Source organism: Nannobrachium achirus (genome assembly GCF_963921795.1).
Source record: "Nannobrachium achirus genome assembly, chromosome: 20".
In the NCBI taxonomy this organism is placed as follows: Eukaryota; Metazoa; Chordata; class Actinopteri; order Myctophiformes; family Myctophidae; genus Nannobrachium; species Nannobrachium achirus.
In genome coordinates this window covers 35535628-35555313 of record NC_137827.1, presented here as the reverse complement: position 1 = coordinate 35555313, position 19686 = coordinate 35535628, and the positions used below count along the sequence as shown (strand labels likewise).

Here is a 19686-nt window from a genome sequence, read left to right as displayed (position 1 = left end):
GGATGGAAAGTAACTTTAACTGGTGCTTGCATGATAATATGTAGGAGCATCAATGTAAGAAATACCCGTTTCGTTTAATGGCTACAGAGATACTGTGTACCGATCTGCATGATTTTTGGACAAAATCTGTAACAGGGCCAGACAACAGACCCTGTCTTGTAAAACTTTCGTTAAAAATATTGATTTGGAATCAGAATACACTTGCACTGAGACCACATGAGATTGACACAATATGTCCATATATGGGCATTCCCAGATATGGGCTTAATATTGATCACATCAGGGATCTCCATATATGGGCATAAAAGGGACAATCTAGGACAGCCATATATGGAGCATGATGAGGTGTGATCCCTGACTGACATGAGGTGGAGGTTTTGATAAATTGCTCCCTTCAAATATTATATTCTTTAACATTTTTGTGCTTCCTTTAATAATGCCCACTCTTCTTGTTACCCTTTTAGAATTACCTTTTTAACTTTGCAACTTTATATTTAGATTTTTTTATGCAATTATTTTGTATGCCGTATTTTTACACAAACACTATGGTACAGCTCCTTTTATAAATCGCCAATATAAATACATGTTATTTAATCACTGTGTAAAATTGGCACGAGTTCAGCCAAATCTTACTGACAGACTGGCCGACCGTTGGACGTGTTGGATCAGATACAGTCGACATAACACAGGCACACACACAGTTTAGTTGTGGAGCCTGTCAACATTTTGGGAACACCCATAAAGTTGGGAACACACCCCCTGAGCTCAGTGGGCGTCAAGCGTCACGCTTGCTGGAGCAACTGACAGTCTCTCCGGCCATTAGAATATCTGTTGATACATGAGATGTTGCTGAACTTTGCTTCATTGGTTCGGTGGTCCACATGTATTAAAACTACCGTCGGGTAAATTTGCATGTCCTTCACGGCTCCCCTCGTAGTGTTGGCGAAGAAACGGTGTCAGGTCAAAGCAAGGTGATCGTCTGCTTCTGCTTCTGTTTGACCATGCATATGCTTATGATCATATGTACGTCGGAGTCGGAGACGAAACATATTCTCTAGCTCTTCATACAGTTATCATTTGTGGCGTTTGGGGTAAGTTTTCCTTGGATTGATTGTTACATTTCGTTTAATGAAGTGCTATTCTTATCTGAATAACTCCATTTAGCTTTGGGATTAGATTTTTAGATTATGCTATTAACTTTTTGCGTGTTATCTTTCTTGTGTCCTTATCACAGGGCCAACTAAGTTAATATTACACCTCTATCAGACAGTATTTGTTTTGTATGTTGTTGCAATACAAGTGAAGGGTATGAAATAAAGTTGTGTACCAGCCATGTGTTTTGACAAACAAGGCTTTGTGGTGCCATATAGATAATGATGCCATCTAGTCTAATAAAACACACCAGCCACCCTGAGCTGAAAGACTTAATAGTTCATACTTTATGTGCCCCCAACCTTGAACCATTACGTCTCTGATTGACCACACAACTGAACTCACTGCAAAACAATTGCCCCCACTCTTGTTATTTTTGGTGCAGGTTTGAAAAGTCCACCATGACAGGTGACATGGTGGTGTGGAGGGGGATGGCCTGGATGAAGCAAGTGGCCAGCAGAACTCATGCGAACTGCATCAGAACCCAGAGACAGGTAAACTCCACTGCCACTATTATGTATGTTACCAGCTCAGCAAAGGTTAGCATTCAACCACAATATTTATGCATCCGGGCTTCTGCAAGAGGGGATAGGGTTTCACAAAAGATGCTAACCCAGATAGCTCTTTACCATTGTGACCTACCTGGTCACTGTCAGTAGGCTATAGCAGAATGCTGTCACCCTTTGTTAGGTTTTTTGAGATGAGTGGCTCAAGAATGTGTTGCCATCTCCAGACATTGAGCACTGTAGTTACAGTCGGTACCCATTCATCAGCTTCAAATTTGTAGTGTTCCAGTGTCTGCTCATCTATTTGTTAAAATCACGAAAGCGGTACACAGTATCTCTAAAGTCATGTCATCAACATGGATCTGTCCCATTTCCCATATTCCCTCCTGATTGGCTACGTTTGCCTTCTAAAGTTTGTGTATGCGACGTGACTGTTGGTTATCTCCCGATTAGAGAGTCTTACTGGTGTCATCATTTCCAAATATACTTGTTTATCCTGTATCCCGTGCCAGTTCTCTTGTGATAGGATAACATTTAAAATCTATTTTCTGAAGAGCTGGAGAGGCTCCTGTTACATATACTCTATAACAATGTGTACTATCAGAATACAGAGCACACTTAATTTTAACAAAATATATCACTTACCCTATCTTTGAGCACATGCCAGCTAATATTCACATTTTGTTTCCATCATAGGAGGCGCCCAAGAAACTACAAAATATGGGCACCCACAGAGCTGTCACAGCAACCATTCACAAGTATTCAACAATGGCAGGAGCCTGTCTCGGTGTTTCTGGAAACAGGTGTCCTGGACAGGGGGCCTGCATTGGAAGGTCCAGCAATAAACACCTCAAGTATCAAAGGGACTGGTCAAGTCGTCCATTCTCTGGACATACAAGCCTATTTAACCAGGACAATTCCAATGTAGGGCGGCTGACACCAAAGGATATTGATAAAGCAAGAAACAAGAAGAAGATTGACTCCAAGCAACACAAACAAGTGGTATCTCCTTTGAAGTGTTTAACAATATTCAATCACTTTTGATCCGTACTTCAATTTGAAGACATACACTGCTGTTCCTGTAAGTTCTATGCCACCATTGCACAGGGATGATTTTATTAATAATATGAGTTGAAACCTTCATTTTTATTCCAGCTCAGTGAGAGTGCCAGAGAGCGCAAGGTGCCTGTCACACGACTTGGGAGACTGGCCAGTTTTGGAGGTAGGTCTGCTGATATGAAGAAGCATGTGTGCATCGTGGGGTATTATGTCACCGTCCACTTCTCTTTGAGGTCACACTCATTAAAGTGTGACACATGAGTATTATTCTCTTATTCCTATCTGATACAATGTTTGGACTGGACGGTTACCAGTTTCAAATCACAAGACACCTTTCCTCAATAACTATGATTCAATTTACTTAAAACTGGGGGCTCGGGTGGTGCAGTGGTAAAGTAGCTACCCACCACTGCAGGAGTTTGAATCCACCTCAGTGCATCCAACCGTGTAGAGCGTCTATACGAACACAATTGAACGGTGTTCGGGCAAGGGAAGCAGGGCGAGGGAAACCGTGCAGGGAGGGTGATATTTGTCAGTGCACGGTCTACTACAGGCTGGGGCGGCACCTGCCAGCAGGGAGTATTGGACGGGAGGAGTAGGGCGGAGGCCCCATGTCCTCCCGGTGGCGGCCCCTCACTGGCTGGTGAGTCGGTAGGATACAACAGCAGTGACAGAATTGTGTGTGGGGAGGAAATAATTGGCATAACGACTAAATTGGGGTGAAAAAGGTGTAAAAAGCTAAAAATAATAATAAAGCTTCACAGTCACACCCTAATGTGTCAGTGGAGAAACTGTTCAACAGTGCAAGACTGGTTACATCAGACACTCTGCTTTTCCATTGCATAATACTGACTCAACTCATCTTTTCTGTTTTTCCATTGGGTTTGATTGATTGATTGAAGAATTTATTAGAAGGTTGCATAGGAAAAAGTACTGTTTCGTGACAGTACAAATCACTGGTTCAACTAAAAGGAGCTCCTAGTAAACTTTTTGTCTGATTTACTTAGGAACCCTAGTACCTAGTAATACTTGGTACATTACCTACCTAGTACTTCTTTTGGGGTATCACCCCTGTGGAGGATACCAAAAAGTGACATGAAAAAAAAAAAGAAAAAAAAAAACAGCAGACGACTAATTGGTCAGGGAATCGTCACTAATGTAATTGATTTAGTAATTGACGGTACAATGGACTCCACTATAACTATAATGAAGCACCTGAATATTGTTAACAAACTTTGAAGCTAGCCATTTTAAATGTGAAATGACTGCATTTTGAGCAACTGTAATGGCCTTTTTCTCACCAAAGATGAGAAACATTTTGCTGGACTATACTGTAGGACAGGTTAAATAGAGATCATATCCAGTTGCCATTGTTCTTTAGCACTCCATGCAGAGGGTTATCGTCACTAAATGATGATCAGCTACATTGAGGGGGTAGTATCTGCACTGGAAAACTAGTACTTAATGAAAGTGAGTCGAGCTGAGTCGGTACCATCCATCCATGGACATGAAGCATGTATGACAGCTTGGCCAAAAATACTTTCCAGAACAAATGCAAGGTTAAAGTTATTTTAAAAAGACTATGTTCCATATTGATATTGCTGTACTTATGTAAACAAAGTGTTTCTTATCATTCATCAACTCTATAGTGCAATGGACAGAGTGTGGGAAGTGCCGATGTGTGCTTTTGCACAGGAATGGAATTACAACAGTGTATGGATAGCTGAGGAAATCTTTCTGGGACATATCTAACAGGCTTTAAGCAAGAGCTTCTGGGAACTCCGATTACTAACAGACTAGCTCTTCTCACCGGCTGTAGAACCCAAGTAAATATCAAATGTGTTCACCACTTGTAGTGTTGACTTTATTAGCACCACTTCTAAATTCACACTTCAACTCCCAATGGTTCTCAAAGTCGCCCTTTAGAGGTTACTTAGAACTATGTCAGGTTAATTTAGTGCTACTGTACTGATAATTCTTATCAAGTTAAAGCAAGGTTTGCTTTTTTTTTTGTCCTTGCCACCGGATCCAACTGGCTTTACTTTAGAGGTAGATATTTTTGTTACATTTAAAATGGTGTCTTGAGTTGCTGTTCAGATTAATTGCATTCATTAATAATGATACGTGCTGTGTTATTGAGGCCTGGCATCACTAGCTTCGCGTTGCCAGACAAATCTGCCATTGATTGCAAAGAAAATGTTCCCTCGGCCACGCAGTTATATTGTCTGGATATACAGGGCTATGGCATCACTGGATCCAGCTGCTTGATAAGAATAGGTGTGTGGGTTCTCAAATCTTAGGCTGCAACACTTGAATTACTTTAGAGGTAGATATTTTTGTTACTCTATTTAAAATGGTGTCTGGCTGTTCAGATGAATTGCATTCATTGCTGTGTGTTGTTGAGGCCTGGATCCAAATGTTTGATAAGAATAGGTTTGTGGGTTCAGCTGCAATACTTGACATTGCTTTACTTTAGGTTTAATTTGTGTTACCATATTGAAAATGATGTCTTGCTGTTCAGATGAATTGCGTTCATTGATCTCTGCTGTATTATGCAGGCCTGGCATTGGGACTTGGTCTTGGAGCAATTGCTGAAGTGGCAAAGAAGAGCTTTACACCCAAACAAAGTGGTAATTTTCGCATATTGTTATATGAAGTGGGCTCAACTGTCTGGTAACATTACCACACACATATAATTGTATGGGATGTGTGTTACAAATCACATTTGATGAACAGCTATTTCCCATTACCAAAAACAGATGTTTCCTGTGACAATATATTCTGGAAGCCAACCAAAAATATTTATATATTCTATTGATTACTCACGCCATGAATCCATATTTTTTTGTTTTTGTTAAGCCAATAATTTGATGACCAGCAGTGGTTCCCTTTGGAGACAAAGAGCCTGCTTTGTTCCCTATGGAGACACAGCGAGTCTTCTCAAATTATTGGCTTAGGAATGCAAAAACTAAAAGAATATCCATGAATTCAAGTCTCCGTGGGGTGAGTAATCGAAGTCATTTTGTGGGTGAACTGTCCCTGTAACACTATTCAGATTATTGAAATAGGACAAGGACAATGATCTCATATGTAGAGTATTAGCCAATAGAGACAGACTAATCGACCATTGCATCCATATTGACTTGATAACATAGTGTCCATTTTTGTTTAGGGGATAAAACGTCTGCTATGGATTCCAATGCCTTTCTCTCTGAAGCAAATGCTGAACGAATTGTACGAACACTATGCAAGGTTCGAGGCGCTGCTCTCAAAATGGGGCAGATGCTCAGCATTCAAGGTGAGGAGTGACCGAATGGAGATACCTGACTGTATTTGACTCACAAGTAGGCTTAAAATAAAGGTATTAGAATTGGGTTTAAGGACTTTGGCAGAGGCATATTTACAACTTCAGCTTTCAGTGTAATAACTAATAGTCATTGTACAAGGTCAATGGGACTTTCATATATTGTACGGCACAGTGTAAGACATGCTGCCCAGCATGTTTATACAAAAACACATTCAACAGCGACCAAAAATATACATAGAAAGTCAACTCATACATCATCTTTCAACAAGTCAGTTTAAGACATGCTGCCCAGCATGTTTCTACAAAAACACATTCAACAGTGACCAAAAATATACATAGAAAGTCAACTCATCATACATCATCTTCCCAACAAGTTAGTGTTGTATTCTTTGCCTCATCCACTGTCACCAGCAAGCAAGATCCCTGGACCATCGGTGAAACGTCATCACCTAAAATAAACCTTTGGACCAGCTGAACACAATAAGTGTCATTCCAGGAATACCTCTGGGCCTAAATTTACTCTTTGAAATGATGGGCAGTATAGTCTGCTGCGCTGTTGTCTTCATAAGTACAGCATGCTTGACAGTGTTGACATGTTTTTGTTGACCTGTTATATTGCACTACCTTCAAAACTGCAGCACAGTTTTATTGCTACTTTGTATTATGTGTCCTTGCTTGGTTGTTAAGCAATGCCTAGATTTCTCAATTAGTTCTATTCATATTTTCTTCTACAGTACATAACTTGATCGTATCTTCCCTACTCCCTCAGATGATGCCTTCATAAACCCTCAGTTGGCCAAAATCTTTGAACGTGTTCGACAAAGTGCAGACTTCATGCCTACCAAACAGATGATGGTACAGTGTGTTAACTTAAGTTGTAGCTAATTAAGCTAATTAATCAATTTCATAGACAAGCCATTTGTTCTTTTGTTAATCTCTACAACAGAAAGTTGTTGACAGTGACCTTGGGCCAAACTGGAGAGACAAGGTAGAATACTTTGAAGACAAGCCATTTGCAGCTGCATCTATTGGTCAGGTGCATCTTGCCAGGTTGAAAGATGGTTCAGAAGTGGCTATGAAGATTCAGGTGAGATTCAGGGGATTGTGTTGCAACTCAGGTGAGTTCATTAGTGTAAGGTGTATTAATGAGATTGAGATCATATTTTAGTTACATTTGCCTTTCTCTTAGTACCCTGGAGTCGCCCAGAGTATCGACAGTGACGTGAACAATATCATGGCTGTTCTCAGCTTAAGCAATGCACTACCTGAAGGTAAAATGCTGATAAGTCTAACTATAATATACTTAAAACTCTAATGTTCACAATTTTCATTTTCATTTTATTTCCTCTTTTGTGCGTTTAACTCCTATTGACAGGTCTGTTTCCTGAGCACCTGATTGAGGTTATGAGCCGTGAGCTGGCACTTGAGTGCGATTACATAAGAGAGGCAGAGTGTTCCAAAAGATTCCAGTGAGTTGGCTGACTTCGTCATATCGTTGATGTCGGGTGGAAATCTATGTCCAAAACAGTTCCTTTTTATTATTATCTTTAAAACATTTTAAAATTGTGAAAATAGCTACAAGCACACTGCTTATAGAAGAACTTTCTGCCCGACAGCAACGATATCATCATCAATGATTTGTCCTGCAATTGTGGTTTTAAAACACAATTGCAAGTTTGAAGTATTCCATTTTGATTTGGGTTTAAATAATTCAGTTTATTTTTTTCCATTTATAGGGTGTCCACATTGTATACTATGTTTGCCAGACCCATGAAATGGGTAGGCCTACATAAGCAAATGTCGGTCTGTCCGGGTTTTCTATATAAAGGGTATATATGATGATGACATGATGATGACATGCCTACAAAAGGCATGATGTCATAAATGATGATGACAGACAGGGGGTCTGGCACAACCAGGTTGACCTGGTCTAGTTTTACTATTGCAATAATGCTTTGAATTTGAATGATCTATCTATCCATGTATCTATCAAAAATTTGCCATAGACTACTAGGCCAAGTCTTTGCTACGGACACATTTGTCCGTTTACAGACATGTTGATGACCCCTGGTGATGTGTTTATCAGTCTATCCTTGCTTTTTAACTAACCTGTAGTTTGTTGTTGTGACACAGGGGGCTGTTGAATGATCACCCTTATTTCTACGTGCCTGATGTGATTGATGAACTGAGCAGCCAGCATGTCCTCACCACCAGGCTGGTGCCGGGCTTCCCCCTGGACCAAGCCACCAATCTCTCTCAGGAGCACAGGAACGAGGTACACCCATAGAACTTCACACAGCTGTTAACACCGCACACCTTTTCCCCGCCAAGAGGTGGTCCTACTTTGGGAGTGTTCAAGGTTGATGTGCCAAATTGCTCAGCCTTTTAAAAATTCCTGGAGTCTTGCCAGAAAATCTTAGCAACACAAGTTCCATCATGTAACTGCAACACCTGACATTTAATGATTGAGCATAGTAGCTCTCATTACTTAATCAGAATGCAGACTGAGATTGTTCTATGTTTTAACATTATGTTTAAAAAATGCATTGAAGGACAAGTAGAGTCTGCACACTGGTTACGCTCCATAAAGTTTATTGCTCGTCAACGTTTCGATCAATGGATCTTCATCAGGACAAAAGTGCATTGACTCATCATATTGTTTTGCCTCTACTAGATTTGTGAACAAATCTTGGGATTATGTTTGAGGGAGCTGTTTGAGTTCAGGTTCATGCAGACTGATCCAAACTGGTCCAACTTCTTCTATGATACACAGGCTAACAAGGTAAGTTTGATATCATAATTCTGTATTCATATACAATACATAATACTATTTGTATGCATGAATATGAAGCTGTAATAAACTTGCATCCATACAGATACCATAGTTTTCATTCCACTAAAGTATTTCTACCTCTTTCACTAGGTTGCTCTATTAGATTTTGGGGCTACCCGAGAATTTGATAAGAGTTTCACTGATTCCTACATTGAGGTAAGAAATGATGATTAAAAACCTGTCTAGTTGCTTGTGAAATATAAATACAGTATAACCAAAACAATTAGCACTTAAAAAATCTGCAACTAATAACACTTGTAGTTGGAGGTGGTCTCCCTACTCTTCCTTTGAGATTTTTTACCTGGGTGCTGGGCATGACACCTACTGGTTGACAATGGCAATTGTTTGTATTTGAGAGGCAAAAAAGTTATAGACTGTCAGTGGAATAGCATTGCTAGGGAACAGCTTGGAAGATAATTGCTGTCAGGTACTGATATTCACAACACTGCAACAGGAAGTAACATGGGCCCATTTAGAGTGTTTATGTGGTTAAGTGTGAAAAGGTCTTGGAAGCAGACTGACATTGGAAGTGACACTTGCCATGCATTTACAGCAGTAGTGATAAAGAAGATTATAGCTAACAACTTTAGTCAGACATGATTTACTTCCAACAGCTAACGTGACATGAGATTGCTTAACAGTTACAATCTGACAAAAATGAGTTTATTCTATGCATGGCTTTAAATCTGATTCAGTCAACAACTCTTTAAGTCAGGGGTGTTGAACTCATCTTGGGTTGCGGGCCACATTGGTGCTGTTTTTCCCTTTAATTTGACGATGGTTAGCCAGATTGGTCCAAAGGTGACTTGATGTGGGCCACCACCAGTTGCAGGCATGCATGTGTGCGCACACATTCAGTTAAGTACCATTCCCACTGAGCACAGCATAAAGATAACTATCGTTCACCATTGTACACAACACCATTGTATATTTTAAATATTTTTTTAAATAAAAGGAATATTTTTAACAACATTAGTATAGTTCTACTTATAGTGCTCAGTGTGAATGGCCCTTTATACAGCATTGTTTTTGTGTCACTGCTATAGCTGTTATTATGAAGAAGAATAGCTACTTTTTATTGACATTAAAAACAAACAATGCCATTTTTAAGGAGCCCCAATAAAACATTTGAAAGTAGAACAAATGCTGTTTCCAGACGCCAGACATCTCCTTGCTATAACTAACTTAAACATCAGGTACAAGATTCTGAGCAGTTGTAACTTTCATATCTTGTCATTTATCCTGCTCACAGAGATATATTGTCAAACAGGCAGAGGATCTTTGAGGCAAACATTTTAAACACATGATATTGCGTGTCCAGTACCAGATTTTGATATACCCGTATTGGCCCGAATATAGGATGACTCTGATTATAAGACGACCCCTATTTTTCAAATATCATTTTGGGGAAAAAATATGTTGAAGACAAAATAAAGTTATTTATAAAGAAAAACCTTTTTATTGTAAACTGATTATAGAAAAGCTCATACAGAGATAACATTCTGATGTATTAAGTCAAACATTCACAATTCAGACTGTGAAAATCGGCTCCTCTACAGTCCATTACTCACAGAGGTCTTTTGCCTCGCTGGGGAATAAAAAAACAATACATTTCCCATCAAGCTTAGCGGCCGCAGATTTTGTGTCTCTTTGCTCCATTCTCTACACTGTGCGCCAGACGCATGATAGCGATAGCCTATCGTCTGTAAACAGGATCGATGTGATTGACTAGGCTGCTAGGCAACGTTAGCTTCAGTTGCATTTGGATTAAACTTCGCGCTAAAGATCACATGTGCGCCCGTCATTCACGCCGATGATCGCGCGCACAACGCGCACGTACGCCAGTAAGTTCAATGTATTTATCGTAATTTACCGTGGATGTGTAATGATAATGGTAAATGTCTAGTCACCGATTATAATACGACCCCCATTTTGAGGATGTGTTTTCAAGAAAAAAATGACCTAACCCTAACCCTATATTCGGGCCAATACGGTAAATCCTCCAGAGTACCATTCTGTCTTTAGCTGAGCAAATATTAAAACAATTCTGAAACTCACTAGCACTTAAAGTTAAAGTGCTACATAAAAATACATCTCCTCTTATCTTCAGTTGATCAAGGCAGCAGGAATACAAGACAGAGAAGGTGTGTTGCTGAGATCAAGGGATATGAAGTTCCTCACAGGCTATGAGACAAAGGTATGAAACTCGATAAAACTCGAACCGATAACACTGGAACTTGATAAAGAACAAAAATGTAACTGATTATTTACATTTATAGTACTTCAGTAAGTGAAGTATAGAAAGATTTTCTGATACACGGTAAATATGCTGAGGAAGTGTAGTGTCTTAGTTGACATACAGTGTTGCCCTACCACAACATACAGTATATCAAAGCTTGACCATAACCTACTCTCCCAATCCTGGGGGCGAAATATTCAGCAGACGCCTGGGGGACTCTGGTCAGCGAAGGTTATAGGATTTATTGGAAAAGAATCCCCTTCAGGCAAAACCAAATAACGACTGTCACGGCCCTTCATCCCTTACTTAAAGGTTGTGTTCACTAATGATGTCTTACAAGGTTATGGAGAATGCCCATGTGGATGCAGTGATGATCCTGGGGGAGGCCTTCTCGTCCACTGAGCCCTTCCACTTTGGAGCCCAGAGCACCACAGAGCGCATCCACCAGCTTATCCCCGTAATGTTGAGGGAACGCCTCACACCTCCCCCGGAGGAGACCTACTCCCTCCACCGCAAGATGGGTGGTTCTTTCCTCATTTGCTCCAAACTTAATGCTCAAATATCCTGCAAGAACATGTTCGACGACGCCTATGCCAATTACTGGAAAGATGGTCGCCCGAAGCCGGCTCGTCGGTAGGGATGGTCATGGTGTTAAACCAGATCCAGTTTCCTCAAAATGTGTGCATTACCATAATCTTTATCTGTTGGTTAATTGTAGATTGACTTAGTGTTAATGTTTTTTTTGGGGGAAACTGAAGTCAGTAAAATCCAGTGGCACACACCAGTAAAAGCTACAGGCATACACACCAGGAACATCCAAAGAGGTTGATCTAACCTCTTACAATGTAATGGCAGAAGAAATGAATTTTGCAAATGATTTTCACTTGTATTAAATGATGTCTGTGTGTCTGTGAAAGAAATAACTTGAGAATGGATGCGTTCTTGGTCATGAAACATGAATAGGTAAAACAAGATACAGTATTAACATTTAGGTCCTCAAGGTCAAAATGGCATAATCAGTCATATCTTAGGAATGGAGAAACATAGAACAAGAGATGGTGGGTCAGTCACGGTTTTATTTGTGTTGACATTTTAGTTTTTTTTATTCATCCTTAATGTATTATTCAATAACCAATTATACAACATTATGTGACAAAGACAATCACTGGGATAAACCCAGATCTGTGTGCCTTAGATTTAAAGGACCACACCAGACTTTTTGACATGCGGGGTCCTTTGTCACTCTGATAAATACTTTTTTATTTTATTATCTTTTTCCGTTGCCTCTCTAAACATCTTTAAGTCATACTGTGTAACTCTTAATGGAGTGTGGCACCGCTGGTACTGTAGCTACTGTACATGGTCAATACAGCATTTGTTCACAACTCTTTGCTGCTGGCTTACAGTAGCTAGTAATACATTTCTGGAAAAAATAAATGTCAATTTCTGGTTCCAAAGCACTTCATGTGAGTGCCTGTTCCATTTTGGCGGAATTGTTGGGGTCAGACACGGGAGACAATTAAAATTGTGTTCAATGAAATGGTCACAAAACGAATTTACTGTACTTTACATTGAATGCTTATTGGGAAAAATATGCAAATGAAAATCTATTGAAAAAACACAGTATGACTTTACCACACGTGAAATTAAATTACACAAACTTACTGTACTATTCTTATGTTCTTACTTAGACTTTGTAGTTTACTGTCTTTGTTAACTGTCCATTAAGCTTTAAGTGAAGTTCCATATATGCATGGGGTCCATATGTGAAGATGTTTTGAGAGGTATCAGATAAGGCTTAAATAACCATGATTTATTTTAGACCGATTCAATAATGAAATCCTATCAAAGCAAATGTGACAAACGTGAAAAAGCTGGCCTGGTATAGTCTGATATTATAAAACTAATCTTTGATTGGTTATGTAGTCCAGAATTCACAAGAGTATTTTTTCAACATTGTGTGAAGACTTTATATGCATCATCTGAATAAAGATGTAATAAACGTAATATATGTAATAAACAAGATTTTGTAAAATATCTTCAACATTTTGACTATGATTCTGAAGTAGTACACAGTAAAATCCTCAGTGTTCATTTTGATTTAAATCTTTATTTAAAAAATGCATATGAATTTAAAACAATTGTACATATGTCAAAACAAATAAAGCTCAATAGCATATCTCACTGTGGTCCTTTGGGTGTAAGCATAAGTGTGTGTGTGTGTGTGTGTGTGTGTGTACATCTATAATTGCGACCGCAGGTCGCAGTTAACTATGAGAACGTCCTTCCATAACGCCTCAATTTTGTTGACATTGTGACATCACGTGACACCTCATCAAACTCAGGATATCCATACATGGAGACGACTGGATCTTCACCTAGATCTCAATAATTGGAGCTGACTTCTACATCTGATTCCCAGATGATGCCCTGTTAGGGCAACCACACTAATAGAATCCCTTTTATGCCCATAAAAGGGGACAAGGACTGAGAGACAGATACTGACACGCACGGACACGTCTGGGGTCTCGCCCTCTGCGCTCTCTCCCTTAGGCGTCTTACTGGTAAATAAATAGATTAATGATGATTGTTGCAGCAATGTTCAAACCAAGGGTGTTATTGACCTGTATTAACGAATTACTTGTATTTCTAATACAGTGAGTCTTCATAATAAGACATTGCTACAGGCTTTGGTTACACATGCACATGCAGTAATCCTTACATGCAGTAACACACCTTGGTTGAACAGTAAGTGAGTGTTAAAAGACAAACAAAAACTCCACTGGCTTTCCAAAAAGTGTCAATGGTTTTTGCCACAATCAGTGTTCACTCTGTGAGGTCTTGGCACTGTATGCAGTAGACCATGTCGTCTGAGAAATGTTCCACTTGGACTGTGATGCTGGAAAATCCAAACTCAGAGCGGAGAAGATCTGTTGACTCCATGAGGATCATCTGTGGGTTGGCATCTTCCTCTGAGCAATAAACAAAGAACATTTGCTTTGTGTTATAGGCCAACTAATAAACTGTGCTTTATATTTATCATTTATATACAGTAGACCAGTTGTAGGCAATAGGCAGCCCGTGGACCAGAACCGGCCTGGCAGCGAAGTATACAAAAGAAATTATAGCTTTTTAAAGAACCAAATGTCCTCAAGTGCAACATTCAAAGATGTGGCCAGCATAAAATGATTAAGTCAGAATTTTCTATTTACACCTCTAACATTTGATTACACACACACACACACACACACACACACACACACACACACACACACACACACACACACACACACACACACACTTATCAGAGTGCAGTTACAACACAAATCTTTATTAGCTATATCAAGTTATTATAGTATAGGCCTATTATCATAGTTATTGTACAAGATGGTCTGCTACAAGATCCAATTCTTAAATTAGCCACTGATTCCAGTATGTTTTGGCCCACCTTTTAACGACTTAGCTCATGGCCAGACTTATTTACCCACCAATGCAGTAGACTAAAGTAATAGTATAATACAGTATACTTGAATGTTATGAATGTTTATGGTAATTCTTAACAGAGATGTTATTGTTAATCCAAAAGCCAGAGACTACTCTGTAACTCACGGCTTCTTCGCCTAAAATAGAAACTGATAGGGATGTTTCTGCTGTGAGTTTACCTATGGCCACGTGGACAGACAGCAACGAATGGCTCATACTGAGCCCCCACATGTGCAGATTGTGTGTAGCCTTGACACCTCGTACAGATAACAGCAACGCTCTCACAGTGTCAATGTTTGTATCTTTAGGGGCACCTGTTGGGACAAATAATACTTTAACATATATGGGGAAGAAATTACGTGTTGATTTAGTTGACATGAAGGCTACAATGACAGGACATAACACCATGAGACAATACAAATACATAATGTACTTATTATAATGTTGCCACACTGGAGATATGGTTTTACCTTCCATGAGAATTCTTAAAATATCCTTTAAGATTTTGAACGTGGTTCCCAGAACAAGAAGAGAAAACAGGAAGGTGCAAAGAGGATCAGCTATTTTGAACTCGGGCTGTGGATCATACAGAAAAAGCACACATTAGTGAGATTAGGCATTAGGGTAGCTTTTAACACCTTCCAAGCCAAGGGGAGCCCCCCAATGTTAAAACCGTCTTATATCGGACTTCCCCCCAGGTCCCCTCAGCCACGTCGCACTTAACCGGACTTTGTCTTTAAAACCGTTATAAAAGATTTTGATCCGAAAATCGGCGATCGTCTAGCCTTCCCTGGCCCTCACTCGAGCATTCATAGCTCACCCAGGCCGTACATGAAGCAGAGGTGACGTCATGGACCCATCCTTGTCCAAGCAGCTCTCCCAGCCATTTGTTTGCTGTTTGCAGACACTGGCTTCTGCTGCAGCCATGTTTGCAGCTATGCAGGCGAAACTTCTCGGTGTTGTTCTTCAATCACACATGGATTGTTTGCGGGGACATTTACGTGAATGGATCGCGCACGCGAAACGCACGGAGACATCGCCGATCGGCCAAAACGCCCACTCTATCCCAACGGAGATCGAGAAAAACATGGTGAGCTACCGCCCTGGGGGGAAAAAAAAAAAGAATAACAACGCCGCTGTCGGAGATGGAGGGGCGGCGGGCTCGTGTTTATAAACATAATATTATGTCTCAGATCACAATACAATAACAGAAATCCCACGGCTAATCCACCAACCACCATTCTATTTCGGACTGCAACGTGTTAATATCAGATTCAACTGATCCAGGGAGTTAAAGGGGAACCTGATACTGATACCCCACCATAGCTGATTTTCTTATTATGTCCCACTCTATAACAGAGATCGTGTCCCATGCTTCCCTTTGGACTGACCCAAAAGTGTATGGTGATGGCAGCCAGCAGCACCCCGATACTCTGCAACAGGTCCCCTATAACATGGATGAAAGCTGCCCTCACACTGGTATTGCCATGGGAGTGGCTGTGCTCTCTTTTAGGTTGGCTATTGGAAAAGCCATGGCTGTGACCATGTGAGCTTCCAGACTGGTGGAGGATCAGAGCCATTCTGAATAAACAAATGAAAGCCTATTTTTAGAATGCATACTAGTTGCTATACACTTGAATTGAGCTTGACAAGCAAAATTACAGACAAATATTACATCAAATTACAGCCTGGAATGAAAATCTCTTGGAGAAAGCCTAATGTATACTACAGCTACTGTATGTCGCTCACCGAATATAAGTGATGTTCAACTGAAAGTCATAACACAGTCGTACGAGAAAGTATAAAAGGAGACAAGGACAAAATACTGCCTGGATGTGTTATGGCTGAAATGCCCCTAACAATTACAAGCGAGTGACCTCACACACTTACAGGATGTTGACACCCACAGCACAGCCTGAAGTGATGACCATGATGTAACTGTGGATCTCATAATCGTCATTCATGATCCTCTGTGTGGCTACGAACACCAGCACACCGGTCACAGCCCAAATGGACAGAAGTGACAGCAATGCTCCAAGAATCTCTGCATTTTGAGTTAAATGTTTAAGTTTAGTCATTGGCACCTGCATACAAGACCACATACAAAAGCAATTTATAAATTCAATAATAAAACAATGGGATGCAAAGATAATGTGCTAAGATTGCGGTGGACTTGGTATCTCAATGAAAAAAAAAAATAATAATAATAAATGGACTGTACAATGTTTGTGGTTTACAAACATGTAAATCACTTGGTAATTCTTGGTCTTTTGAGCAAACCTGCACGATGCCAGCCAAAGGTCATGTTTTTTGTGGGGGGTTTGGATGAAATCCACAGAGAAAATAGACTGATCATAATGCTGCCAAAATCTGTCAGTAGATGTGCTGCATCTGTCATTATGGCCAGACTGTGTGCTGCATAGCCACCTGCATAGGACGGAACAATGTCAGAACACCAGGAAAACAATTAATTTAGCAGCTCCATCAAAAGGGAAAACTGAAATTATGTCATCAGAATCACAAAGGTCTTCAAAAGCAATGTAAAGAGGTGTGTTTTGGTGACGTATTAGCAGTATAAACTGGCACATGGTACAGTGTGTATAGAAGGATAAACGCTCCTAAACATCTTGAACCACCATTTTTTTTTATTCCATCAAACTGACGAAAGTTATTGAAAATAATGTATGTCAATAGAAGAGACATACATTTTAGTGACAAAAGATTACCCCAAAGGAGTTGGTTGTCAAATACTGATCACTGACTAGAGGTCATAGTTAACCCACTGACTGGAGGTCATAGTTAACCCGCTTTATTTACCACTGGGAAATAATTTATAATAATATAATAGGTAGTCTGTGTAAATAGCTGTTTTGTGAGAAACTTTGACATGAAGATGCTATTCATCCTTGGCCTTTTGTCCACAATCTCAATATTATAGAACAAAGTCACCAGTACATACTGGCCTGGAATGCATTTATTATGAATGGGCTACAGCTTGAAACTCCCATCTTATCTTTTTGTATAACCATGGTTTTGAGAACTGCTTTTAGTAGAGAACTACTACTTCCTACTCTGCTTGCCTCAAAATTCTGATTGATCCAGAATTCTTCCACAACACATTCAGTAGAAAGGGATAGTACACGTCACTAGTAGATACATCTGTTCTGTTCTATATTCCATCTATATGTCTTCTCTGTAGTGGGCAGTGTGGTGAGTAACTTGAAATGATGTGAAGTAATTTTTAATGAGTTTAATCTTACCAATCATTTCTCCTACCATAAAGAACAGGCTGACAAAACAGGCCATAATAAGCCTCCTTTTGGCCAAGCGCTTCTCATGGCTTTCCATTAATGACACTGTGTCGTTTTCATGGCAATGTCCATGAGACTGCCTTACATTGTCACAGCTAGATACACTGTCACTGTTCTCTGTAGAAGGAGAGTCATTTCTCCCCACAATGTCCTGATATGGCCTGAGGGAAAAGAAAACCTGTAAGGTTACATGGTTCTCATAGAAGTGAATAGAAGTGTTATGTGATAAGCCACGTCATGTTTCCTTGCCCACAAATTGTGATTTACCATGAGTACGCACACAATTCTATTCAAACCCTGAATAGTAAAAGTGCCCAAATAGACAATCCCAAAACAAATGGATATAAGATCTGGGGAACATTTCAGATCCCCATACATTCATCTTTAAATCTAAATCAAAACCCTGCACACAACCAAATCACCTCTATTTATGAAAACATACCAACCTTATGAGAGGTATTGAATCAGCTGAAGAATAATCCTCAGTGAGAGGGTGTTTCTCCAAATCCATTGATATTTCCAAATCTTATGTTGCATCGCATAGGAATCGATTTTCCCATGCAACCTGCTTAAGGTTGGCCCCTTTAAAGCTCCTATAAAGCTTTTCAAGCTTAACAAATCTGGCACGGTCTAAAAGGTGTACACTTACAGAAGCAAGGCTGTGGCCTTGGCTCCGCGAGGGGTGGGGAGCTGGGGCTGCAAAGAGCCAATGACAAGACATGAATCAACAGTTACATGGGCTCACACTGCAGGTGAAAATTACAAAACCAAATCCTGTTGGAAGAAATTAGGATTATTTTTTTGCTTTTAATATAAAATCATTTGTGTAGGCCTTAGGGAAAAAGTTTTTTCTATTAAATTAGACACCATTCCCTTTCAAATCTTGCCCTGTATTATCCTGCATCTCTGCAATAAAATCATTTCATTATATTAAATAAATTGGTTCCTGATTATTCTAATATGGTTTTAATAAAGTTTAATAAAGTAAATTAAGTACTTAGATCTAGCTTCAATATGAACATGAATTAATCTTGAATAAAAAAATACAAAACAAATCAATTCAGCCACTTTAGTAAACAGGAGCTTAAGACTTCAGCCAGACCTGTACTTTCATCCCTTTTTTTCTCCCTATATTACAGTTTTATCCCACACTTTTTACAACCCATTTCTTTCATCCAGTGCAATTGTCTAATGTAACCCTGGGCACTACACTCCGTCTGCCAACCTAGGGACTGACCTCATGCTTCCTTCAAAGCACGAGGGGTCCAAGCCACTTCTTTTCACCTGATGGGGAGTTTCCACGGTTGGACGTAGCCTGTGGAAGGAACACGTTCCAACCAGTTCCTTTCCCCTCCATCAGGCCCCCCGGCTGGCAAGGGGAGGCATTTTAGAGACCAGGATAACTGCATGTTTTTTGTGAGGGTAACTACTCTAGGTGACACGGGGAGAACATGCAAACTCCACACAGAAAGGCCCTTTTGCCAACCCCACCTAAGGTATGGGCACTGACTCAGGGGAGAGAACACGCCCCCAGCAGGAGTCGAACCCAGGACTTCCTAGCTGTGAGGACAGCGCTACAGACTGCGCCACCATGCCCCTTCATTCACCTTTTTTAAGGAATAATAAGGGCCCCCTGCTGGCTCGGCCAGTTCATGCACTGATTATCGCACAACTTAAATTCAGTATCCATAAAGCAAATGTGGCAAATGCCTACAAATATCATGAACAATTGAATTTGTAGGTAATAAAACAGTATAATTAATGTCTGAAATGTTTGTGTACACTGTGTGTGTGTG

At 40.0% G+C, this 19686-nt stretch overlaps 2 protein-coding genes across 2 annotated transcripts; one reads left to right on the top strand and one right to left on the bottom strand.

Annotated features, from left to right (window-relative positions):
• The first annotated feature begins 836 nt into the window (after positions 1–836).
• coq8ab (coenzyme Q8A-b) lies at positions 837–13181 on the top strand. Its single transcript, XM_080750736.1, has 15 exons — positions 837–1091; positions 1538–1646; positions 2355–2660; positions 2814–2880; positions 5276–5347; positions 5890–6015; positions 6794–6879; positions 6971–7111; positions 7214–7295; positions 7400–7493; positions 8158–8299; positions 8699–8806; positions 8948–9013; positions 10968–11054; positions 11437–13181. Exons 2-15 carry the CDS (start codon positions 1554–1556, stop codon positions 11731–11733), a joined length of 1767 nt encoding a protein of 588 aa, XP_080606862.1. The 5' UTR covers positions 837–1091; positions 1538–1553; the 3' UTR covers positions 11734–13181.
• A 741-nt stretch (positions 13182–13922) lies between these two features.
• Positions 13923–19132, bottom strand: LOC308306112 (proton-coupled zinc antiporter SLC30A2-like; the record flags this gene model as incomplete). Its single annotated transcript, XM_080751012.1, has 8 exons — positions 13923–14068; positions 14759–14893; positions 15050–15155; positions 15971–16160; positions 16470–16623; positions 16860–17006; positions 17840–18051; positions 19128–19132. 8 exons carry the CDS (start codon positions 19130–19132, stop codon positions 13923–13925), a joined length of 1095 nt encoding a protein of 364 aa, XP_080607138.1.
• Between the last annotated feature and the right edge of the window lie 554 nt (positions 19133–19686).